This window comes from Solea solea, chromosome 18, assembly GCF_958295425.1.
Source record: "Solea solea chromosome 18, fSolSol10.1, whole genome shotgun sequence".
NCBI classification, from domain to species: Eukaryota; Metazoa; Chordata; class Actinopteri; order Pleuronectiformes; family Soleidae; genus Solea; species Solea solea.
In genome coordinates, this window is record NC_081151.1 from 16,129,043 (window position 1) to 16,155,712 (window position 26,670).

Genomic DNA, 26,670 nt, shown 5'->3' on the forward strand with positions numbered 1-26,670 from the left:
CTCAATTAATCGAAATATTTAAATCATAAATATAACTATTAGTTAGTTGCATCTCTACTTACCATGATCTATCCTGATTTAGAAAGACAAGTACACTGAACACAAACCTAAGTTTTGCTCTGAAAGTGTTTGACTCAGGACAAACTCACGCATGTGATCGACGAGATCCCCTCAAAAGTTTTTATTAAGAATGAAATACAACCAAGATGAAGGTCACAAGCAAAAACAGATGCACAGAATTGCCAAAACACAAATCTATTTGCATAACACTTATAGATTTTAGTGACATGCAAGTACAAGGAACAGTTTGTCTGCTGTGTGCAGATTGGGAAATGCTCTGTTACGTCTGTTAGAGATATTTACATAAACCAGTAGTTCGTTGTCGTCTGCTCGTCTCTCAGCCGTTCTATTTTCCACTTGAACCCTGAAACAATCACAGAGGAGACACCATGTCTTCATTAGTCGTGAACTCTTTCATGGACTGATTTTTCTAAAAGGCTGTGTTTGGACAAACCTTAAGTTTCCAGACCAGAAACGCCACAAAGGCTCCGTAGATGCTGCTCTTGATGATGAACACAGCGTAGGAGAGTTTGGCTGTCTGTGTGGCCCTCAGGTATTTTTCTGTTAAGATTCACATGAGACACAATCGTGATTCGAAGCGGGGAAAAGTTGATGACATGAACAGAAGCACACAATCATATATTCACCTCTGATATGGAAGTCTGTTGGAGCTGGAAGAAAAATAAGAAATGTGATATAAGAACAGATGATTGTTTACATGTGTGTCCAGATCAGGTTAAGATTATGCACATACCTTTTTCACCAAGGATGTTCCCGGTATGAATGGTATAGTTTTTCCCATTGAAGAATGTGACAATACACCCGTATTTCTTCTGCTCAGAGTTGTACCAGTCTTCAGCATCGACTCTCAGTCTGCTGCTGATCTTGTAGTACTTGTCGTCCCGTGCGGCAAAGCTGTCAGTCGCGACCCCTGTGGTGACCGTCACCCCGTCCACCTCCCAGGACACGCTGATGTGGTCTGGGTAGAAGTCACTGGCCAAACACAGTAAAGTCTTCTTCCTCTCATCGTTCTTCAGGTTGTGACACTCGTGTGACGACGGGCCAAGCACTTTCACCTTTGGTTCTTTGACACCATACTCTGATTCAGCAAAGACAGAATAAAGTAAATCACTAAATTATTGTCATTCAACAAACTAGGGTACATGATCAAGACAGGAACTCAGGAATGGAATGCTGAATAAATGTTAAATAAAAGTTTGTTTTTTGAAATTCTAGTCACAATCTTACCCAAAACGGTTAGTTTAGTTCCCTCTCCAAAATAAGCAGGATACGTGTGTCAGAGCACATTGTTGACTCGCATGTAAAACACACTGACATTGTTTGAACTGCAAACACATCATGACTTTTTCCCATTAACTAGTTCTCAAGCTATATAATAAAGCAAGGGATGATAAAGTCTCAAATCACCATTATCTTCCTTAATGATACTTTTGGTTCATAACCTTTTCATCTTTCTTTTTTATTTATGAACGTGACAAACATTCAGTTTGATTCAATTTTGCAATAATACACGACAACGCTTTTTCTTTTTGATATACTTTCCGGGCGAATGTAGAAATTTCTTTGATTTAAAATGACATTGATTACTTTACTAAATTAAATTGATTTTAAAATTGTACTGTTTCATTTCATTGACATAGTTTTGACATTGACATTTTTTTTTTAAATATGGCTTTTCCAACAAACCCACGCAAGCACTCTCGCAATAAATTATTATTATTTTTTTGCACATTTATGTTAAATGAAGCTCAGAAAAGAGACACTTACTCAAGCACTTTTTAAAACGTTTTTAAAAAAATGTTCTTACCCAACACCGTCAGTTTGGTGCCGCTGCCAAAGTAAGCTGGTTCGTAGTTAGTCACACTGATACAAGGCTACAGGAGAAACTGCTCAGCCCTCCAGCTATGAAAGCTTTTGACTCTCCCTTTTTCTTGCTCTTCAATACACTTTTCTACTGACTGCAATCTGTTCTTTACAATCTTAAAATAACCACTGCATTGTTCAAATAAGGGTAGGCTATGATAAGAACATCAGCTATTATGCCATATTCTGGCCCTAAAGCCAAATGTTTTATTGCCTGATGCTTTTCTTTAGCTTGGAAACGCAGACAATGCTTTTTTTTAACTGGCGCAAACCAAATTCTTATTTAACCTAATATTCCACTTCAAATTTGAAATGAGTACACTTTTACTTCCACAATCTTCGCAATAAAACCTCACACATTGATTTTCTTAGTAGTGGCTGTAATGTTAGGTGAGAGTTTTGGCTCAGTCAGAGGTTATTTCTTACCTAAAACAGTGAGTTTAGTTCCAGCCCCAAAGTAAGCTTCGCTGTATGAGCACAGAGACTTTTAACTGGAACAAAACCTCGTCCTCTTGCCTCTCGTTTTCTGTGTCAGTTTTGAATTTCATCCAATATGAAAACTGTGTCACTTTGCCTTTAATATGCTTTAAGGTACCACACTTTCACAATTAACTCTCACCTATTGAACATTAATATCATTTAGTCATTCAGTCAGAAATGTATTTTATTCATTTGTTTTTTTAACCCAGGGACAGTCATAGTCGAGGTTTAATTATAATTCTATGTTAAGGAGTCTCTCAAGCATTGGAATGTTTTTTTTTAGAGACAAAAACATCAGTAAAACCTGATTTTAAAATAATTTTCTTACCTAAAACCGTTAACTTTGTTCCGCCACCAAAGTAAACCGCTGAAGTACCAGAGTCACAGTGAACTTTCTCAACAAGCAAATGTACACTAGCTTCACTAAGGTCTGGTTTATTCACTGTAACACCAAACTTTTTTTTTTTACCTCAAACAAACACATCTGCTCATCATGCTTTAAGTTTGTAAGAGCTGAATCCAAAGTCTTACTCACCGAGAACGGTCAGTTTCGTTCCTGCGCCAAAATAAGCTTCGGTGTTAACACAGTGATGAAGCTCATCGTCAAAAAAGGACAGGACTGAGCTTAAACTATAAGCAATTACATACAAAATGTATTATATTTAGTTCTATTTCCATCATGTTGACTCACCCAAAACTGTCAGTTTAGTTCCTTTTCCAAAGTAAGCTGGGTCCAGATTGTCACAATGCAATAATACTGGGCATCAAAATCTTGAGTCTTTCCTTAACGGAATTAGCTTTTAACCAATCGTTCTGTTTGTACTTGGACTCTAAAGCAAAATAACATTAATGAATATACAGGTGTGAAATTAAATATTTACCTAAAACTGTCAGTTTGCTTCCTTGGCCAAAGTAAGCAGGATCAGCAGAGTTAACAGTGTTTTCTTCTCAGCTCACTAGATCTACTTTCCCCTTTTCCTTCACATTCACACCAGCAGCAACTCTTTTATCACAATGTTTTAGTGAAGCTAAAGCTCAGACTCACCCAAAACTGTCAGTTTAGTTCCTTTTCCAAAGTACGCTTCGCCGGCACCGTCACAGTGCAAAGATTCTGTGCACCAAACTCTCTGGTCTTTTTCTACCTGAACTACACTCGTCTCGAACCCAAGTCTTCTGTTTATACTTTGATTCAAAACATAATGTGACGTGTGTGTATATACAGTCATGAACTGAAATATTTACCTAAGACGGTCACTTTGGTTCCTTGGCCAAAGTAAGCAGGCTCAGTGTAGGTCACAGTGTTTTCCGCTCTGCTCAAAATTTCAACATTTCCACAACAGATGTGTCCTCACATTCCCAGCAACATTTCTATTTTTCCACGTTTGATTTAATAAATTCAGGCTATGACGCTCGGACTTACCCAAAACTGTGAGTTTAGTTCCTTTTCCAAAGTAAGCTTCAGATCCAGTGTCACACTGACTGTCTCCTCTACCAAAAACTCACAAAACCTTTCAACACGCTTTCTAATAATCCAGGAGGATGAAGATTTAATCCTACAGGATCAGCTTCATCATGTCCAATATCTTTTTTTGTTTTACTTTATCCCAAAATAAACAAGCGTCCTTCTGAATTTAAAAGTTTTGATTTAGCCAAATTTCCTAATGTTCCTAATTAACTTCCCAATATTAATTTTGCTTCACATTTAACAAACCATTTAGAATATGACATTTTCTGTTAGGTTTCCTGAGTTGTCCGTAGAAGGAGAAGGAGTGGCTGCAGATGTGGCATACAGTGTGTGTGAATGGCAGCAGGTTTTTGTACAGCGGCTCTATGGGAATATATCACCGTGTCCCCCCTGTCCCACAGTGAAAAAACATCACACAAAAAGCTGAACGCTTTTTCTTTTTCTTCTCTCTCCTTCCCCCACCCTGCGTCTCCTTATCTCAGCCTCCATCTCTCTTTCTCTGTGTGTCTGTGTGCTGCTATTTCTGTGACTGCTAAGAAAAGAAGCAAGAACGGAGGGGAAGGAAAACATGGGATTTTCTTTTGTTTGTGTGTTTTTATAGGCGCTCAGAGGAAGTGACATCACTCGTGGTCACACCTCTTTATCCACCCAGTTATCTGTTAACTTTTCTAAGTCTTTTCATCTCTTTAAGCTGTACAGTGTGGCTACAATGGTAATGAAAGCAAATAATAAATTACTAAATTAATCACACACTACTTCAATCATCAAGTATTCAAATATTTCAATATTTTCTGGTGTCTTTGCTACTCTATAACAAAAAAGTCATTTGGTGTGTGGACAAAAGAAGACATTTCAGAATGTAATTATGTTGAAGTTTGGAAAATATCGATCAACAATTTTCAACATTTCACGAACTGATAAGTTGAGAAAATAACGGACAGAGAGCTGTAGTTTAGCTGTATTTGTCTTACAACTGCAATTATAATATTGTAGTCGTCGTGGGCTGCTCTTTTTTCACCTAAAAAGAATCACGTCTTTCATTTTTCTACAGTTTCACAGTGAAGTGAAATAGTTTTAACACATTTATTGGTTTCAATATTAACACTAATCCCAATTTTTTTTCTAATCTATAGCTGCACATGGTGTATAGCATCACACAGACATGATCAGGACTGTTCTTTTGTGAGTGTGTCTCTCTGACACACATTTAAGTCTAAAAGAATTTACATTTACCTGATAATAAACCAAAACAGTTTGTATCATGTCCCTACTCCACCAAATCAGCAACAGGGGGCGTTCGTGTCTTGGAAATGGAAGCAGCTAATTCATCTGAAGAAATGGCTGAAAGCGTTGTCGTTTGAGTTTTAAAATCACACACAACAACAACAACCTGAAGATGAATGTCTGCTTCTTAAGTTGCACCACAGCTCTTTTAAGACAAATGAATATACCATGAGCCTCTCACTGGCCACTTTATTAGGTACAAAGGACAAGTAAAAAGGGGCAGAAGGGGCACCACCAGAAAAAGTAATGGAGAAAAAGTGGGTCAATACTGGACTATTTTAACTTCTCATCTGCACGAACCTCAAACCAAGCCACGGATCCTTCCTACCAGCATATCTTCTCCTATCATCACGCTCAGTATTTGTATGTTTGCCTGGTGCGTGTGTATCACTGTGAATGGCAGCACAGTAGTAGGTGCTGCTGTCATTCACATTCAGCTCACTGATTTTAAGAGGGAAGCTTATTTCGTTTGAGTTGATGTTGGACTGGAAGCGCCCCGCACTTTGATCGTATTCTTTGGTGAGGAACTCCACTGGAGCTCCGTAGTGGTGTTGACGGAACCAGTACATGGTTTGGCTGGCTATGCTGAACCTTGTATCCGGGCTGCAGTCCAGCTTCACTGTGAGACCAGGCCGAGACACTTGATCCCCAGACTGCAGAACCACAATGGTTAGACCTGCAGACATAATATTTCACACAGTTACGTTACACAAATAGTGATATCTTCAAGCACTGGTGAGAACGAACAATCATAGAAGATAAAGAAGATAAAAAAACCCACCTGATTGTAAAATAAGTGACAGATAAAGGATTGTGATGAGCATGTTAGTGATGATGCTTCATATGAACATCACAGTCCAAAAGAAACATGTTCTTCTAAATAAAGGTGGAGCAAGAAGTCTGATTGTTAGTGTCTGCCCACGAGTCTGCTCAGATGACGTAAATGACAGCATCCACCCATGTTGGCTAAAGTAAACGTGGTCTATGATGTGTCTATCAAGTACTCTATCAAGTATTGGGCACATACTGAGAATGTTCTAGGACAGGTTCCCTTTGGGTTGTGGGAACGTTCCCTGAAGGTTCCTCCCTAGATTGTCCTGTGGTTGATATGGAAAGTTTTCCTAACGTTCTCCTAACATTAGTTTTTGGTTGCACATTCGGTTCCCAGAACCCCCTCACGTTACTGTGTCACAACCTTCATTGGCTGTCCTTTGTCAGGACAAAATTAAACGACCAGCATTATATTTGTTCATTTAAGAAAGTGGCTAATTCCTTCTTATTGTCATTGTTGACCAATAGGTTGATTGTGTTCTTTGTTAATTAATTGGCGGTTTGGTCCATAAAATGCAGGAAATAGTGTTAAATGTTTCCCAAGCTCTAAAATAACACCACGTTTTGTCCATTGTTGGCCCCCTCATGTGGAGGAAGTACTGCAAAGAATCAATAAAGTTATAATAAATATTATTAGCTGTCCTTTGTCAGGACAAAATTAAACGATCTGCATTATGTGTTCATTTAAGAAGTCATTCAAATTGAATCATTTTGGTGTGTAGACAAAAGAAGACATTTGAGAACATCATTATTTTGAAGTTTGGAAAATAGCGATCAACAATTTTCAACATTTCACAAACTGATAAGTTGAGAAAATAATGGACAGAGAGCTGTACTTGAAGCTCTTTGTATTTGTCTTACAACTGTCGTCATGGCTGCTCTTTTTTTACCTAAAAGTGAACAAAGTCTAGTAGAGAAATCACGTCTTTCATTTTTCTACAGTTTCACAGTGAAGTGAAATATTTTTAACACATTAATTGGTTTCAATATTAACACTAATCCCAATTTTTTTTCTAAACTATAGCTGCACATGGTGTATTGCATCACACAGACATGATCAGGACTGTTCTTTTGTGAGTGTGTCTCTCTGACACACATTTAAGTCTAAAAGAATTGACATTTACCTGATAATAAACCAAAGCACTTTATATCATGTCCCTACTCCACCAAATCAGCAACAGGGGGCGTTTGTGTCTTGGAAATGGAAGCAGCTAATTCATCTGAAGAAATGGCTGAAAGCGTTGTCGTTTGAGTTTTAAAATCACACACACTAACAACAAAAACCTGAAGATGAATGTCTGCTTCTTAAGTTGCACCACAGCTCTTTTAAGACAAATGAATATACCATGAGCCTCTCACTGGCCACTTTATTAGGTACAAAGGACAAGTAAAAAGGGGCAGAAGGGGCACCACCAGAAAAAGTAATGGAGAAAAAGTGGGTCAATACTGGACTATTTTAACTTCTCATCTGCACGAACCTCAAACCAAGCCACGGATCCTTCCTACCAGCCTATCTTCTCCTATCATCACGCTCAGTATTTGTATGTTTGCCTGGTGCGTGTGTATCACTGTGAATGGCAGCACAGTAGTAGGTGCTGCTGTCATTCACATTCAGCTCACTGATTTTAAGAGGGAAGCTTATTTCGTTTGAGTTGATGTTGGACTGGAAGCGCCCCGCACTTTGATCGTATTCTTTGGTGAGGAACTCCACTGGAGCTCCGTAGTGGTGTTGACGGAACCAGTACATGGTTTGGCTGGCTATGCTGAACCTTGTATCCGGGCTGCAGTCCAGCTTCACTGTGAGACCAGGCCGAGACACTTGATCCCCAGACTGCAGAACCACAATGGTTAGACCTGCAGACATAATATTTCACACAGTTACGTTACACAAATAGTGATATCTTCAAGCACTGGTGAGAACGAACAATCATAGAAGATAAAGAAGATAAAAAAACCCACCTGATTGTAAAATAAGTGACAGATAAAGGATTGTGATGAGCATGTTAGTGATGATGCTTCATATGAACATCACAGTCCAAAAGAAACATGTTCTTCTAAATAAAGGTGGAGCAAGAAGTCTGATTGTTAGTGTCTGCCCACGAGTCTGCTCAGATGACGTAAATGACAGCATCCACCCATGTTGGCTAAAGTAAACATGGTCTATGATGTGTCTATCAAGTACTCTATCAAGTATTGGGCACATACTGAGAATGTTCTAGGACAGGTTCCCTTTGGGTTGTGGGAACGTTCCCTGAAGGTTCCTCCCTAGATTGTCCTGTGGTTGATATGGAAAGTTTTCCTAACGTTCTCCTAACATTAGTTTTTGGTTGCACATTCGGTTCCCAGAACCCCCTCACGTTACTGTGTCACAACCTTCATTGGCTGTCCTTTGTCAGGACAAAATTAAACGACCAGCATTATATTTGTTCATTTAAGAAAGTGGCTAATTCCTTCTTATTGTCATTGTTGACCAATAGGTTGATTGTGTTCTTTGTTAATTAATTGGCGGTTTGGTCCATAAAATGCAGGAAATAGTGTAAAATGTTTCCCAAGCTCTAAAATAACACCACGTTTTGTCCATTGTTGGCCCCCTCATGTGGAGGAAGTACTGCAAAGAATCAATAAAGTTATAATAAATATTATTGGCTGTCCTTTGTCGGGACAAAATTAAACGATCTGCATTATATGTGTTCATTTAAGAAGTCATTTAAATTGAATCATTTTGGTGTGTGGACAAAAGAAGACATTTGAGAACATCATTATTTTGAAGTTTGGAAAATAGCGATCAACAATTTTCAACATTTCACAAACTGATAAGTTGAGAAAATAATGGACAGAGAGCTGTACTTGAAGCTCTTTGTATTTGTCTTACAACTGTCGTCATGGCTGCTCTTTTTTTACCTAAAAGTGAACAAAGTCTAGTAGAGAAATCGCGTCTTTCATTTTTCTACAGTTTCACAGTGAAGTGAAATATTTTTAACACATTAATTGGTTTCAATATTAACACTAATCCCAATTTTTTTTCTAAACTATAGCTGCACATGGTGTATTGCATCACACAGACATGATCAGGACTGTTCTTTTGTGAGTGTGTCTCTCTGACACACATTTAAGTCTAAAAGAATTGACATTTACCTGATAATAAACCAAAGCACTTTATATCATGTCCCTACTCCACCAAATCAGCAACAGGGGGCGTTTGTGTCTTGGAAATGGAAGCAGCTAATTCATCTGAAGAAATGGCTGAAAGCATTGTCGTTTGAGTTTTAAAATCAAACACAACAACAACAATCTGAAGATGAATGTCTGCTTCTTAAGTTGCACCACAGCTCTTTTAAGACAAATGAATATACCATGAGCCTCTCACTGGCCACTTTATTAGGTACAAAGGACAAGTAAAAAGGGGCAGAAGGGGCACCACCAGGTGAGTGCTGTGCATTCAGAGATGGTCTTCTACAAACCTTTCCCATTTATAAGACTCAGTTTGAACTTCAGCAGCTCACCTCTAAATGCACTGATTGCTGTGTAACAGTCAACCTGTTTTGTCTTGTATTTCACAGCCATTACTTTCAGCTGTGTTTCAGTGATGGTAAACATTATAATATTTACTGAATGTAACGTAGAATGAAGAAAAAGTAATGGAGAAAAAGTGGGTCAATACTGGACTCAAAACAAATTTTATTTTATCGTCTCATCTGCACGAACCTCAAACCAAGCCACAGATCCTTCCTGCCAGCATATCTTCTCCTATCATCACGCTCAGTATTTGTATGTTTGCCTGGTGCGTGTGCATCACTGTGACTGGCAGCACAGTAGTAGGTGCTGCTATCATTCACATTCAGCTCACTGATGTTAAGAGGGAAGCTGTTTTCGTTTGAGTTGATGTTGGACTGGAAGCGCCCCGCAGTTTGATCGTATTCTTTGGTGAGGAACTTCACTGGAGCTCCGTAGTGGTGTTGACGGTACCAGTACATGGTTTGGCTGCCCATGCTGAACCCTGGACCCAGGCTGCAGTCCAGCTTCACTGTGAGACCAGGCCGAGACACTTGATCCCCAGACTGCAGAACCACAATGGTTAGACCTGCAGACATAATATTTCACACAGTTACGTTACACAAATAGTGATATCTTCAAGCACTAGTGAGAACGAACAATCATAGAAGATAAAAAAAACCCACCTGATTGTAAAATAAGTGACAGATAAAGGATTGTGATGAGCATGTTAGTGATGATGCTTCATATGAACATCACAGTCCAAAAGAAACATGTTCTTCTAAATAAAGGTGGAGCAAGAAGTCTGATTGTTAGTGTCTGCCCGTCAGTCTGCTCAGATGACGTAAATGACAGCATCCACCCATGTTGGCTAAAGTAAACGTGGTCTATGATGTGTCTATCAAGTACTCTATCAAGTATTGAGCACATACTGAGAATGTTCTAGGAGAGGTTCCTTTTGGTTGTGGGAACGTTCCCTGAAGGTTCCCCCCTAGATTGTCCTGTGGTTGATATGGAAAGTTTTCCTAACGTTCTCCTAACATTAGTTTTACTAATGTTACTCGTGTTACTCTGTCACAACCTTCATACAACCTTTATAGAACGTCCTCTTTTGGTTCCCAGATCGTTCCGTTTACGTTACTTTGCCACAACCTTCATACAACCTGTGTGGAACATTATTTTGGTAACATTAACATGGTATGAATTTATATCAGGTATGAACAGGGCTGAAGGAGAGTTATGTTTGTGCTGTACACTCGGTCCCTCCACCTTGACCCTGCCTTTCGCCCCATGTCAGCTGGGATTGGCTCTATTGTTGGCACCCTCATGTGGAGGAAGTTCTGCAAAGAATCAATCAAGTTATAATTAATATTATTGGCTGTCAAAATTAAATGATCGTCATTATATTTGTTCATTTAAGAAAGTGGCTAATTCCTTCTACATACAAGATTAAAATGACATTCAGAGAAGTCAATGATATCATCTCCACCACAGTGTGGTGGGTGGATTTCTTCCCTCCTTTGATTATAATGAGTCAGGTGTTGGCTCTTTTTGTAACTGACAGTATGTCTGTTGCAGCACTGTGTAGACTGGCAGCGCACAAATAAACAGCCTCATCTTTCACCTGTGTGCTGTTTATTTTCAGAGACCACTGCTTCTGCTCCACTCTCAAAGCCTTGTAACCAGATTTGAATCCTTCAGCGAAGGTTGGATAGCCTGCTACTATATACACCAACAACTGAATTTGATTCCCTCTCAGCTGTTGATACCAGTACAGATACTGATAGTCGGTGTCATTCTGGTAGCAGTGCATTTCTGCCGAGATGCCGGGATGCCTGGCGATGTTGCGGGGCCACTGAGTGATCAGCACACACTGAGAGACTCCTGAAATGAGAGATGCTATTAAACAGCATGGTAAATGTTTTTATTTTTTTTATTTTTAGCTTTATCTCTTCGTTTTTAAAGAGCAACTGGACATTTTAGTACATATTTAATCAAAGTATTGATCAATATTTACCTGCAGCCCAGAATACAAAAATTGTCAACGTGGTGATGCTCGGGATCATTTTCACTTTGAAATGCTTGACGGTGCAATGAGCCAAACTTGAGATCTGGGGGGAGGAAATGACATCAGAATCTGTTTCAATGAGTAGACACAGAGGAGGCTCCACAACAGAGGTCAACTGAAGCAGAATTTAAGAAATCAGAGCGATGATATACGCTGCTTATTTTTAATTGATGTATTTATTCATAGACAATTATGTTTTGTCTGTTATTTTCCTTCCATCTGGCACAAAATAACAGCTGAATAATTAAATTGTCTGTGGCTCCTATCTACATGTTTTGTTTGCACTGCAGACAAAATATATATATTTATATATGTATATACATATGTGTATATATATGTATGCATACATATATGTATGTATGTATGTATGTTATATATATATATATATACATATATACATACATACATATATATTTAATAAAGATAAATGAATCAGCCAAATATTAGCTGTAAGAGCTCTATCTTGCTTTTGATGGTTTAGATGCCCTCACCAAAGTGTTAAAATTAGTATTTTTTTTATTTTTTCTCACATACACTTTGTTACACTAAAATAATTGAATAAAAATATGTTGAGGAATAATCGTATCAGTGTGATATCACTGCTCTCTGCTGTTCACTGTTTGAATTGTGACTCATACAGAGCAGAATAGAGAGAATATGTTTAAGAAGAGCCATGACATTAACTGATTCATTATCATCATCATCATTATTATTGTTATTATTAACAACAACAACAACAACAACAATAATAATAATAATAATAATATTGTTGTTGTCCAGGGATGCAACTAATGATTATTGTCATTGTTAATAGGTTGATTGTGTTCTTTGTTAATTAATTAGCTGTTTGGTCCATAAAATGGAAATAGTGTAAAATGTTTCCCAAGCTCTAAAATAACACCATGTTTTGTCCACAAAGCAAGAGGAACTAAACAATATTAATATTTTAGAACATTAATATAAGATAATATAACAGAACTTGTTTGTAATTGGTAAAAAAAACAAACAAAAACAAAACTGCAGTAAAGTAGGCAGGCTCAAGAGGAAAATAGTTTCTTTGAGTTATTACAATAACATTTATTGAACTCCTCTGTTAAATGAACACAAACAGATGCACTTACAATACAATCTCTTCATCTGTGAAACTCTCTGGCAATACTGGCACATGTTTTATTATTGATAATTGACAATCCTTTTTGCAGCATTGTTCAAGGCCTAATTTTATTTTTTTTATTTTGCAAAGGCCATGATGACCACCTCTTTAAAAAAACATAAGAAAAACCAGTTCATCTCTGGGTCAACGAGTATAGGAGTTACTGGGCAGGGGAGGATTAAAGCAATAGGCTACTCTTATTGTGTTGTTATTGGTGCTTTGTGCTCTCATTATTGTGTATATTTCTGGCATATGTATAGTATAAATGGCTTCTCTTAAGTGTGTTTTTCCATTGTGCTGATGAAGGATTTGTGCAATTGAGAAATATTTTTTAATTTAAATTATATAATTATTTTTTTCCACATAGACCTTGTTACATTTTTTATATGTAGCATATATATTTTAGATGTCCTTGTGGATAGAATAATAAAACATCACACTTTGCTTAACCCTGTTGTGTTTTGTTTTTTTCGGGGGGCGCTCGAGGGCAGTCTCGCCCGGGGTGTCGTTCAAGCTCGAACCGCCACTGGTGCGGAGGTTTGTGTGCGACAGAGTCGCCGTCTTTGTTACTGTGCAGACGAGCTGCTCCAAAATATTCTCCGCTGTCCTCGCGCGTCGCGTTCTTGATTTGAAAAACAACTGACGACATTCCAACTCCACTCAGTTCAACACGGCCCTCAAAAGACGGCGTGAAGCTGGGCGATGTATAAGTCAAATAGCCAATTAAGTTGAGCGAAGTGTCTCCTGCTGAGCGTTTGTACCAGAGCACCGTGTCATAGCTGGGGTTTGTATGTGTTAAATTCACTTTGACTTCAGTGTAAAGGTTCACCAGCAGGTCCCGTGGAGTCTGAAACACTTGTATGTTTCCACTGAGGTAAACACCTGTGAAAAGAAAAACGTATTTTCTTAAAACATAGAAGAAAAGACATGTTAATATTCTACATGTGTTTTATAGCAAGTTGCTGTAAAGTACAATACCTTTCATATAGATTATGAGAATGATGGATCGGAGGAGACACCGTGGCGTCATGACGAAGAGTGAGTGCGCAGCGTCTCCCTGCTGCAGTATGATCAGGAGGAGGAGGAGCTTCAGGAGGTCATGCGCAGAAGTAGGCAGTGGCGGTTCGACCTTGAATGACACCCTGGGCGAGACTGCCCTCGAGCGCCCCCTGAAAAAAAACTAAACAAAAACACAACAGGGTTAAGCAAACTGTGATGTTTTATTATTATATCTACAATGACAACTAATATATATGCGCTAAATATCAGAACAAGATCTGTGGGGGAAAAATAAATTAATAATTTAAATAAAAAATGAAATAGAGAAAAATATTTCTCAATTGCATAAATCCATCATCAGAACAATGGAATACACTTAAGAGAAACCAGTTATACTATACATATGCTAGAAATATACACACTAATACAAGCAGAGAGCATCAATAACAATATCATACAAATACCATAGAGAATAAAGATTATTAAAAACACAAATCCTTCTTACACAAAATGTGAAAACACACTGAAGATAATGTAATTATTATACAATTGCACACAGAACAGAAAACACAATGTTTAAACAGCTCCACACTTAACCCTTCTCGACTTCCTAGGTGCAAAATCATCAATGATATCTGCTCACCTATTTGGTGATTGATGCGCTTTATCCAGCGTTCCCCCCTTGCCCATTCCAGTACGGAGACCCAGTAACTCCCATACTCACTGACCCAGAGATAAACTGTCCTTCTAGGGGTGTGTCCAGGCGCAACATATTTCTTGAAGCTGATATGTGTGTCAAATGACCATTTTAGATTAAATACTGTATTGTCCCAACAGACTGGAAAAAGCATCATTTATATATCATTCAGCTGAAAATAGAATAATTATGTAAAAATGACCATTCCCTCTCATACCGTGAATCATATTGCAATCGCAATGTCAGTTAAAATAATCGCAATTCGTTATTTAATTTTTTTTTGGCCTATATAATTTTTTCTGTTGCCTTTTACCCTCCATCTGATAAAATAGATGATAACAAATAATACAAAAAAATAGCTTAACTTCTTTCCCTAGTTATTGAACAACACTGGTCAGTCTCTTCAATCTACATTTTATGCACTGCAGAGCAATTATATACAGTATGTTCAGTAAATAATTATGTGTAAACTAAATATAACTAAATATAAATAAATGAAACAGGTCGGCAATCAACATCCATCAAGTTTCTGAGAACAAAGAGCCATCATGTGTAATAACCATTGGACCATTAATAAATGAAATAAATAAAAAATCAGGCATTGGCAATTATGGCAAATATTGGCCCGATTAATCAAACCAATTTATCCGTCTACCCTTTCTGCCATTGTGCACTAAAAATAATGAGCTTTACATATAATTTGATCATTTGACCTCATTTCTGAAGAGCCGTGGAAGAGGTTATTGTAAAAATCAGGTGGCTGGTTGATGAGCTGTGGCTCATGAGCAACACAGAAGTACGTGGCGGTGTGTTCAAGCGCTTTCAGCTTGATTATAGAAAGTAAACCCGTTTTTTGGCTCCCGCTCAGAACGCCTGCTAATTTGAAATGTTCTCTAAATGGGTTTTGTCCCTTGGTGGCTGCATGTACCACAGCATCACCCTGTGGTCACTGTGACCGTGTTTACAGATGAGCTGCACAGTATCACAGAGGTAGACTGGTGGACCTGAACCCCCACACAAACACAGAAGGAAACAGATGATTGATTTATCAAGCTAACTCCAATATGATAGATGATTTTTGCATTATTTTACCCAATAATCAGCATCATTACTGATTTGTTCTCATAAACTTGATAAATGGTGGTAAGCGCACTATTCTATTAACACGTTTTTTTTATTTAACAGTGCCAAAAAGTGTTTATTTTTCATGTATTTAATATTAAGTTTATACAACATATTGCTATATTGCAGAAACAAGATCAGAAATGATGAGTGATCTCAATTATGAACCATTTCACCGCCACAATATCCAGTGGCGTGCACAGGTAGACACTAAGTGGTGCTGTAGCACCTGCCGTTGCTCGCTGGACCCTTTTGAAAGTTCGTTGTTATTTTAAACAGTGTATGTGGCCCATGCTGACATGATCATCTATAAATTCTCGACGATTAAAAGCGTGTGATAATATTGCCCTAATTAATATGCCACCCCTCCTCCTCCGCCGCACACACCTCTCTTCCTTTGTCAACGTGAACGCGCAGAGCGGGCACAAACGGAGGCGCGGTGCAGCAGCAGTGCACATCTGTCGCCCACACACACCTGCTCCCGGCCCTGTCCCACCAGCCAGGTAAAACATAAATGAATCGAGTCGAGTGCACTGTTTGCCCCCTAAGCCTCAGTTGCCAAGCTAGAACTTGCATTTTTTTGGTCTCTGTTGTGAAGTAGCCTGTCTCATACAGCGCCACCACAGCTGAGCATAAATTAGCCGACTGCGCACCTGCTTAACAAGCTAGACGCTAGCTAATCACTGATATGACGTGATGACCACCACATAAGTAATGTCGCTAGAGTTTGTCATTAGTACAACATGCAAATCTATCAGTACACTTAAGCTGAATATGTAGTATTGTGTATAGGTTTACATTAGGCTACATAATTAACAGTATGCTTATGCTCACTTTAGAGAGTGAGCATTGCCACTCTAAAGTTTAGAGTGGCAATGCTCACTCTTCACTCACTCATGACACTTTGTACGACAGTTCTGACACCTTTAGTTCTTAACATGTTGACATAAATAAATATTTAATTACATTGAACATGTTTTTATATATAGGGCAGCCGATAGTTCCACATGCCACACAAAGTTCCCTTATTTTTCACTGAGCACCTGCCCCCCCAAAATGTCTGTGCACGCCACTGACAGTATCTGTAAAAATAATCACAAAATGATTCTGCAGCTCTGCTGTGATATGTTACTTCCAGATATTGAATGAAACACGTGGCTCTGTGGAAATGTAGGCTCCCGGAGTCTAGTGTTGTCATATTTTCAAATTTTCAATTAATATATGCATTTTTGTAGCCACACGGTAGCGGTTAGCACTCTTGCCTTTGCAGCCAGTCAGGTTTGCGACCCAGTCAGAACAAGTGCCTTTCTGCATGGAGTTTGCCTGTTCTCCCCGTGTGTGTGCATGGGTTTTCTCCAGGTTCTCCGGGTTCTTCCCATAGTCCAAAAACATGCAGAAGTTGGACACTGTGAATGGTTGTTTGTCTCTATATGTGGGCCTGTGATGAACTGGTTAACTAGGGTGTACCCCACCTTTTGCCGAGATTTGAGATTGCCACCAGTGCCCCCCTCGACCCTCATGTGGAGGATAAAGTGGTAGAAGATGAATGAATAAATATGTATTTTGGCAATTTCGCACCATTATTAGATAGGACAAACTGAAGCATGAAAGTAGTGGGGAAAGGGAAGATGTCCAGCCAAGGGCTGCTGTGGCCTGTGACCAGTGAGGGCTGTAGCTTCATTACATTTGATGACAACTACAGGGCGTCCCAAAGCCTCTGTATACTAATGAACTGAACAGAGGTCATTATTTTCATGTTGATATTGCATCTCTGGCTACATTTTCGCAATCAATTGATCTGTCAGTTATTTCCGTGAGTAATCATTTGGTCCAAAAAAAGGAAACCAGAAAATATCTTTTTTTTTTTTGCATGAAAAGAAAGGTAAAGCAGACACTGTGTGTGGCTGCACAGTAATAATCTGCACCGTGCTGTTTTTCTGCATGTTCTCCTGTATGGTGTTCGAGATCCCCAGAGATTATAAAGTCCTGATTCTATGGCTCTTGCATTATGACAGATTTGAAGTCCAAATATCCGATGAGGACGATTGCTGTCTCCTGGTGAGTGCTGGTACCATGGTACAACAAGAACATCGCCTCTGTCATGGCTGCAGAAAACCTGTACGGTTTTATGAAGACGGACATCTAAACCCAGTCAAACACCTGGACAAAGAAAGAAAGGGTAAAGACGCATTTTTATATTCATAAAACTGACATTATTGTAGCCAGCAACTGACAGGAAATGGATGTTTTTACAGAACATCAAATCAGGAGCAGCTGTTTGTGAGGTGCCTGTTAAAAGCAACAAATATAAACTTAAAACCTTTTGTAGAAAGGAAAAAGGATGCAGACACTGTGTCCTTTGGAGGCTGTTTTCTTGCATATTTGCGTATGAGAGAGCTATTTGTCCCTGTATAGCGGCTGAAGTCTCTAGTGATTGTAAAGTCCTCATCATATGGCTTTTGCATGATGACAGTTTTGAAGTCTTTATATCCGATGAGCCTCGTAACGGTCGTCTTGAAGAAATCAGGCGGAGACTGATAATACCACCACAAGTTAAACACCTGCACAAAGAGAAACGAAAACTGTAATTAGGTTTGTGATCAAAAAAGTAGAAAAGACATTTACACGTGTTCAGTAGTTCATTCTTCTTTTCCCATAAGAAAATGGAAGTTAGAGGGCAGATTATTTTTGTCTCAAATAATATACAGCATTTATTTTAAAGCCTCCGGAGAAACACAAGTTGTTGAAATCAGATCAGATGCATTGCTTACAAATACTAGAGAAGAAAGAAAGGGATATCATGAGCATAGAACACGGATGGACAAGTAACGTTTCACTGTAGACTCTTACTCTGTAGACTCTTCACTGTAGTATCTGTGGCGTTGTAGCACCACCTACTGTGAAGATATGAAAGTCAAAACCTGCGTCTACATTAAAACCCCAAATGACCTTATCAGTTTTTGTTCAGCAGCTCATACATTTCACACCACTGTGTTTACTGACAGCACAGAAATACACGGCACTGTCCTCGGGCTGCAGGTTTTTCACAGTAAGAGCCCCGCTCTCGATGTTGTCTTTGATGGCTGAATATTTGGTTTGATTGACTGGCTTCCCTCCAGAAGTTGTATAGACAACAATGGTCATGCTCTCCCCTGGACGCTGCTTGTACCAGTCCATCTGGTTATGACCGGCATCTCTGTTGTGGCTGCAGTTCATCTCCGCAGATGTGGACACATAACTCCAGCTGATCGCAGGGTGTTGAGTCACATACTGGCAGTGAACTATGCAGTGAAATGCAAAAGTTAAACATGATTTTGATTCCCATTTTTGGGGAAAAGTATATACTTTTCTTTTATAAGATATGAGACCCTGTTGCATTTTAAACAATGAAGGAACGACATATGAATAAGAAAAACAAAAATATATTTCACTGCTGGTGTTAAATGATTATCAGGGCGGATTTGTTGCTGACATTTTAGAATTAAAACTGTGATGCAAAACTTTTAAATAAGAACAATGTTACTGAACTACTGTCCAGGAATTATCCACCTCCGCTATGGAAGTTGGCGATACTCCCTTTCAGCTTGTAATTATTGCGTGGTTTCTTCTTCCTATCATCCATGAACTTTAAAATTCTTAAATCTTTAAGCTGACAGAGCAAACATTTAGTCTCCCTGTCAGTTCAATAAATGTACTGGCCTGGATTTTGAATGATTCTTCTTATATTTCTGCTTTTATGCACTGACTTTTATTATTTCTATTATGTATTGAGTCGGGTGGGAACTGTGGCATCAGTGCAAAGCGTCCAACTCTGATCCAAGTAAATGTATCCATGCAGTGGTAATTCAATGTCCAGTCACGTTATCTTGTTGTGCAAGTCTGCCTTAGTATTACTACAGTACAGTTTCGCACAGGCTAACTTGTTTACATGTATTTTAAAAGTGCAGATTAACCCAGTAATTAGTTTTTCCCCCAGTGACATGCAAACATACTGTGTATTTCTCAGGTTAGGGATATTTAGATCTTTATGTGTAGATTCACACAAAAGCTCCCTTAGTCAGGTCTGATAGTTCTGCCTGAACAGAGTCTGTCTATGCTGAAGTACGCAGCATGCAGAGAATGTTACACAAAGACCAAATAAAGGCAACGACAACAACATGAATCACCACTTGTAAAAAGCACTCTGAGAGTGCAATCCTCCACCAGGGCTGCTAAATTTACTGCAGTGTTAATATAATCCCCTGCTTTTCAAGGTTAATGGCTGATTTTAAAAAATCTTTATCAAAGACTCCAAATTGAATCTCCAGAAATGTTTTTGTCAAAACCTGCCCTTTACTCATTAAATAATGCTGCTCAAAGACAGACAAACAGACAAACGGCAGATAAATGCATTTTAGTTCTTGTACCTTGTAGCCACAGAGTTGAGATGGTGAATCTGACGAGATTATGAGCCATTGTCATGATTCTGATACAAGGAGACACATCACATATACTGAGTGGCTGAGGCAGCTTTTTATTTCTGGGAGGTGTGACATTATCAACGTCACTCCACAGAAATAACCTCCCATGATTGAGATTAAAGACAAGCATTGGTTCACTAACTCCAGGTGTAAGCAGCTGTCAGTGAGCTGATGAAAACAGTGATGGTAAGGTTTTTGTACTGAGGAGCAGTGATGTGTGGCACTGTGTAAACTAGCAGCACAGAAGTAAACTGCACTGCTGTTCAGGTACAGTGTTTCAATGGTTAAAGTGCAGGTCTGGTCTTTATTTGCATTCCCTTCCATCTTCACTGCGACTCCAGGTTCTGGCCTTCCATTGTTTGCTAACATGTATCCCAGGAACTGCAGCTGTCTGTTGTTTAACTGCTTGTACCAGAGGATTTGATAATAGCTGTTGATACTATGTGAGCAGCTGATTTGAGCTGTTTCTGTTGATCTCTTGACCATGTGAGCTGGAGTCTGCTGCACGTTGTCACTGGCAGAGGAACCTGTGAAAGGCACATCAATAGAACAATTAAATACTGAGGGAAATATCATTAGTGATTTAAACAGTCTTTTTACAAGCTGAAGTAAAAGCAGATTTAAAGAAAAATGTTTAAAAATAACTTTGTTGACATTACCTGAAACCAGAACAGTGTTAGAAGTCATACTTAGAATAAAGAAAAAAAAGAGAATCATTTTGTGTTCTCTAAACTTCACACTTGATCATTTTCTTCAGTGAGTGTATCTGTGATTACTTCCAACCTCCTCTGAGTAAACTCTTAGTTTAGTAAAATGAGATCTGTCAGTGGGTGGTGTCATAGTTTATCTTCTTCTCTCCACATTATAATGATCACATCAACTCCTGCTACACATCAGTGGTTCAGATTCACAGAATATAGATACACTGCCACCTAATGAGAGGAAGTAGCAGGTGTAAGTGATTATGAGCTGATGAAAACAGTGGCCGTTTCTCAATATCCATACTTGTGCGTACTTGCGTACTCCCGTACTTGTGAAAACGTCATCAGCCTCAGTCCAAGTGCTGTTCCAATTCTCAAGTAAGCGAACAGCGAGGACGGTTCTCAAACCCGGAAGTGTTCTCGCTCCGCCCATTTTTACCAAGTATGCATCAGAGGTGTCTTAAGCGTACTTGGGATGGCCATGTATCCCGGAATACATTTCGGCGGAGCATAGCAGCAGATAATAGAAATATAAATCTGAAATAAATATTTTTCTGTGTGACGAAACAAATTTTTAACATCATGTGAGGCGAGCAATTAGTCATTTAGAATTCAAACATGTGATTTGTGTATGAAGATATGACGTATTTATAGTTTGACAGTGCGGACGCTCAGCGCTCAATGTGCCCGGCACAGAGCAGCGTTACCTCGGCCTGTCCTGATGAAATGATCCGCTGGCTCAGAGGTCGCTGTCATTAGATGCTTGGTGTGATCCATAGATTTGTTGTTGATGTGTTATTTTGTTTCTAATGGAAACGTTTTGACCCGACAGTTTGAAAGTTTGTATATTGTTAATGTTTTATTTATTTTAACTTTGAATGTTAGATTTATATTAAAGTCGCACGGTCATTGTATCTGTATTTAAATATATTATGTAAATATTAGATATGTATAGTATAGTGTGTAGAGTAGTATATATTTGTACACATATTTTAATAGAAATGTATTAATAAATGAAGTTAAATATTTAAAATGTAAAAATAATAACAACATATATATGCATTTATTAAATGTATTTCATATGTTCATTTATCAACACTGTAGGTGGCGGTAATGAGGCTGCAGCCCCTAGCGCCAGCCACCATTCAAACAGCAGAACAATACATACTTGCTTACTTGAGTATTTAGAAACAACCACATACTTGTGTACTCCCGTACTTGGCAAGTTTATACTCCCAGCGTACTTCCCAAGTAAGCAAGTACATACTTGCTTACTTGAGTATTGAGAAACGGCGATAGTGATGGTGAGGTTTTTGTACTGAGGAGCAGTGATGTGTGGCACTGTGTAAACTAGCAGCACAGAAGTAAACTGTACTGCTGTTCAGGTACAGTGTTTCAATGATTAAAGTGCAGGTCTGGTCTTTATTTGCATTACCTTCCATCTTCACTGCGTGTGATAGAGTGGGTACTCTGGGAATGTGCTGGCTTGATAGCACTTTGAGGACAGGGGCTCCGATCAGAGAGCAGGACACAGAGAGGTTCCTTAATGTTCTTTAATGGTTACTTGTTGGAGTTACAGGTGGGTCAGTGGACATATATGGGTGTATGTGTGGTCCTAAATGTCCATAAATGAAAAGAAAAGAATTATATATTGTAATATCCAGTCATCATAATTTACTAAATAACATTAAAGGCATATAATTATTAATCTGAAATAATCACCAAAAATATACAAATGAAATAAGACGTAAACATCCTGAGTTAATTATCAGTTTAACGGACTTGAACAGCATTACAATAACTCAAAACACATCATCCCTGAGTAACTTGCCAAAACACAGTATTGTATGGCCAATGTCGCCATCTAGCGGACAAAATAAATCACTGCAGTACTCGAGACGACCAGACGGCATTTAACCGCGAGTGAAACTAAACATGCATTTCTGGATCAACATAGTTAACTTAGCGAAAATGCAACAGCCAAGAAAACAAGACCATTGACTTATAATAACAGTATTCACGGTCCAACAAGGCAAGTAAACTCACGTTTCTGCATTCCCAAGCTGGCAATCTCACCAATCGTGCAACTGGGCGAAGATAAGTTTGTCCTTTGATCTTCACCTCCGCTGCTCTGACACGGCCATCCACGCCTGGACAGACTTTGACTATTTTGCCGATGAGCCAGTGAGCCCGGGGTAGCTGAGAATCCACCACCATCACGACATGTCCAGTGGTCAAGTTGTCAGTGTCCTTCTGCCATTTCTGTCGTTTCTGGAGGTCAGGCAGATGGTGACGAATGAAGTTGGACCAGAAGTGGTCAGCAAGGATCTGGCTATGTCGCCATCGCCGTCTCCCCAAAAGATCACTGGATGCGTAGATTGCTTGAGGGAGAGACCCATCACGAAGTCCCATAAGTAACAGATTCGGTGTGACCGGATCAGGGTCTGCCACGTCAGATGAGATGTACCCAAGAGGCATTCCCTCCACCTCAATCAGCACAGTTTGCAGTACTGATTCTGGAACTGTTTGATTAGTCAACACAACTTGAAGAGCTGTCTTCACCGATCTTACTTCACGCTCCCAGGTGCCTCCGAAATGTGGCGAACCCGGAGGGTTAAACCGGAACTCAATTTCTTGTCCTGTCAGCTTCTCTTTGATGGAGGTTTCCATAGCTTCAAAGTTCGCCTGGAGTTCAGCTGCTCCTCCACGAAAATGTGTTACTCTGTCAGATAGGATCTCAAGTGGCTTGCCACGGCGTGCAATGAACCGTAGTAGGGCCATCAGAAATGCGTCAGTGTCTATACTCTCCAGCAGATCGAGATGCACACAACTAGTAGTCATGCATTTGAAGATGATACCCCACCGCTTTTCAATGCGTCTGCCACCTTGATGTTGTAGGGACCAAAGCAGTCTACTCCAGTAGACCAAATTGGTGGCTTGAACAGTAGAAGCCATGAAGGGGGTAGATCTGCCATCTTTGGTATCTCTGGGTTAGCTCGCCACCTCTGGCACTCCGCACAGCTATACTGGTGTTTTTTGACTGATTCCCTTCCCCGCAGAATCCAATACTTCCTACGTATCTCACAAAACACTCGTTCAGGACCAGCGTGGAGGAGTTTGGAGTCGTAGTCTTTAATGAGAAGACAAGTCACCTGGTGTTTTGGATCTAGGATTATGGGATGAATGGCATCTGGATCTAGACCCTCGGCTCTCCGGAGTCGTCCTCCAACTCTTATCAGTCCTGTGGCAGTGTCATATTCAGGAGCAAGCGTGAACAAGTGACTTTGCCGGGGAATGGTTTTACCAGCCGCCAGAGTCTGTACCTCTTCTGGGAAGCTATCCTCTTGAGCTTGTTTCAGGATATGTAGCTTAGCTGCTAGAGCATCTGTAGCTGTCATTGCAGGATTTTGGCTATTAGCCGCCCCATGAAGGAACTGATGGGTGGTCTCAATGAGTTCACCCCAGCTGTCGATGTTGGCGATGGACATAGCATTTAAACTGCTGCTGGTGATGGTTCCGCAGAATGCAGTCTTCTTGAATTCAGACACATCCTCCTCTTGGGCCTCCAGCTGGTGAGTTGGCCAAATGTCTGAGGGCTGACGAAGAAAGTGTGGGCCCTGACTCCAGCGGTTTGGCTGACTGAGTTCAGAGAGGGTTTTTCCTCGGGTGAGGTCATCAGCTGGGTTGTCCTTGGTGCTGACATATCTCCAATCCGCCCCTTCAGTGAGGTCTTGGATTTCTGTAACCCGAGTGCCGACAAAGACCTTATACCGGCATGACTCGGATTTTAGCCATGTCAGAACTGTGGTTGAGTCGGCCCACAGTGTTACTTGATCAGGGTCCAGTGCTAGCTCCGTAGACAGGACTTTGGATAACTGTGCTCCAGCAAGGGCTGCACACAACTCTAGGCGGGGCACCGATATTTGTTTACGTGGGCTCACTCTGGACCTTGCCATCGCAAATGCCACGTGGATGTTGCCATGACAATCCTGCGTTCGCAGATATGCGACTGCACCGTAGGCTCTTTCTGAAGCATCGCAAAAAATATGAACTTCCCTTTTGGTTCCATCAGTATCTGCCATTGGTGGGACATAGCATCTTGGCATTTTGACTTGGGGGAGGTCTACCAGTTCGGCTTCCCACTGTCTCCATCTTTCCAGTAAGGTATTGGGTTGGATCCGATCATCCCAACTTACTCCTACCTTCCAGAGATCTTGTACAAGAATCTTAGCTCTTGTGGAGTACGGAATAAGGGGTATCCGAGCGGATCATATTGTGATGCCATCACCTTGTAGACATTTCTTAATGTCGCAATAGGTACGCAATAGGACGATGTCTGTATCCGAGACGGTCGGTAAGGCAGTTCCAGCGGAGACCTAAAGCAGACCTGAGTGTACTGGGAGAGCCACAGTTCTGTGCTGGCTGCTCTGGCTTCCACAGGGAGATGTTCCACAACAGACGGGAGATTGCTGGCCCACTGTCTTATCTCAAACCCTCCTGCAGATAGCAACTCTCGCATCCGGTCAATGAGCTTCCTTGCTTCCTCAGCGGATGTGAGACTGTGCAAACAGTTGTCAACATAGATAAACTGTCCTTCTAGGGGTGTGTCCAGGCGCAACATATTTCTTGAAGCTGATATGTGTGTCAAATGACCATTTTAGATTAAATACTGTATTGTCCCGACAGACTGGAAAAAGCATAATTTTTATGTCATTCAGCTGAAAATAGAATAATTATGTAAAAATGACCATTCCCTCTCATACCGTGAATCATATTGCAATCGCAATGTCAGTTAAAATAATCGCAATTCGTTATTTAATTTTTTTTTGGCCTATATAATTTTTTCGGTTGCCTTTTACCCTCCATCTGATAAAATAGATGATAACAAATAATACAAAAAAATAGCTTAACTTCTTTCCCCAGTTATTGAACAACACTGGTCAGTCTCTTCAATCTACATTTTATGCACTGCAGAGCAATTATATACAGTATGTTCAATAAATAATTATGTGTAAACTTAATATAACTAAATATAAATAAATGAAACAGGTCGGCAATCAACATCCATCAAGTTTCTGAGAACAAAGAGCCATCATGTGTAATAACCATTGGACCATTAATAAATGAAATAAATAAAAAATCTGCCATTGGCAATTATGGCAAATATTGGCCCGATTAATCAAACCAATTTATCTATCTACCCTTTCTGCCATTATGCACTAAAAATAATGAGCTTTACATATAATTTGATCATTTGACCTCATTTCTGAAGAGCCCTGGAAGAGGTTATTGTAAAAATCAGGTGGCTGGTTGATGAGCTGTGGCTCATGAGCAACACAGAAGTATGTGGCGGTGTGTTCAAGCGCTTTCAGCTTGATTATAGAAAGTAAACCCGTTTTTTGGCTCCCGCTCAGAACGCCTGCTAATTTGAAATGTTCTCTAAATGGGTTTTGTCCCTTGGTGGCTGCATGTACCACAGCATCACCCTGTGGTCACTGTGACCGTGTTTACAGACGAGCTGCACAGTATCACAGAGGTAGACTGGTGGACCTGAACCCCCACACAAACACAGAAGGAAACAGATGATTGATTTATCAAGCTAACTCCAATATGATAAATGATTTTTGCATTATTTTACCCAATAATCAGCATTATTACTGATTTGTTCTCATAAACTTGATAAATGGTGGTAAGCGCACTATTCTATTAACACGTTTTTTTTATTTAACAGTGCCAAAAAGTGTTTATTTTTCATGTATTTAATATTAAGTTTATACAACATATTGCTATATTGCAGAAACAAGATCAGAAATTTCACCGCCACAATATCCAGTGGCGTGCACAGGTAGACACTAGGTGGTGCTGTAGCACCTGCCGTTGCCCGCTGGACCCTTTTGAAAGTTCGTTGTTATTTTAAACAGTGTATGTGGCCCATGCTGAATTGATCATCTATAAATTCTCGACGATTAAAAGC

At 39.6% G+C, this 26,670-nt stretch overlaps 1 protein-coding gene and 1 gene segment (V, D, J or C); both read right to left on the minus strand.

The window, feature by feature from the left end:
- Positions 1-284: 284 nt before the first annotated feature.
- Positions 285-11,622, minus strand: LOC131444554 (immunoglobulin lambda-1 light chain-like). Its single transcript, XM_058614995.1, has 7 exons — positions 11,514-11,622; positions 11,059-11,380; positions 2,371-2,411; positions 815-1,159; positions 708-731; positions 515-621; positions 285-424 (listed from the first exon to the last, which is right to left on the minus strand). The coding sequence occupies exons 1-7, from the start codon at positions 11,560-11,562 to the stop codon at positions 407-409; spliced, it is 906 nt and encodes a 301-aa protein (XP_058470978.1). The 5' UTR covers positions 11,563-11,622; the 3' UTR covers positions 285-406.
- A 6,055-nt stretch (positions 11,623-17,677) lies between these two features.
- Positions 17,678-19,997, minus strand: LOC131444895 (T cell receptor alpha variable 13-1-like). The segment is given in 4 exon segments: positions 17,678-17,695; positions 17,914-18,096; positions 18,539-18,816; positions 19,942-19,997. Coding segments are annotated over 4 exon segments (534 nt in total).
- Between the last annotated feature and the right edge of the window lie 6,673 nt (positions 19,998-26,670).

Bases quoted from the DNA above. Each gene is read 5' to 3' on its own strand.
- LOC131444554 (XM_058614995.1), bottom strand. From the start codon at position 11,562: ATGATCCCGAGCATCACCACGTTGACAATTTTTGTATTCTGGGCTGCA. The intron at 11,381-11,513 runs GTAAATATTGAT...CTCTCATTTCAG, and splicing joins TTTTGTATTCTGGGCTGCAG to GAGTCTCTCAGTGTGTGCTG. The intron at 622-707 runs GTGAATATATGA...GAATCTTAACAG, and splicing joins AACAGACTTCCATATCAGAG to AAAAATACCTGAGGGCCACA.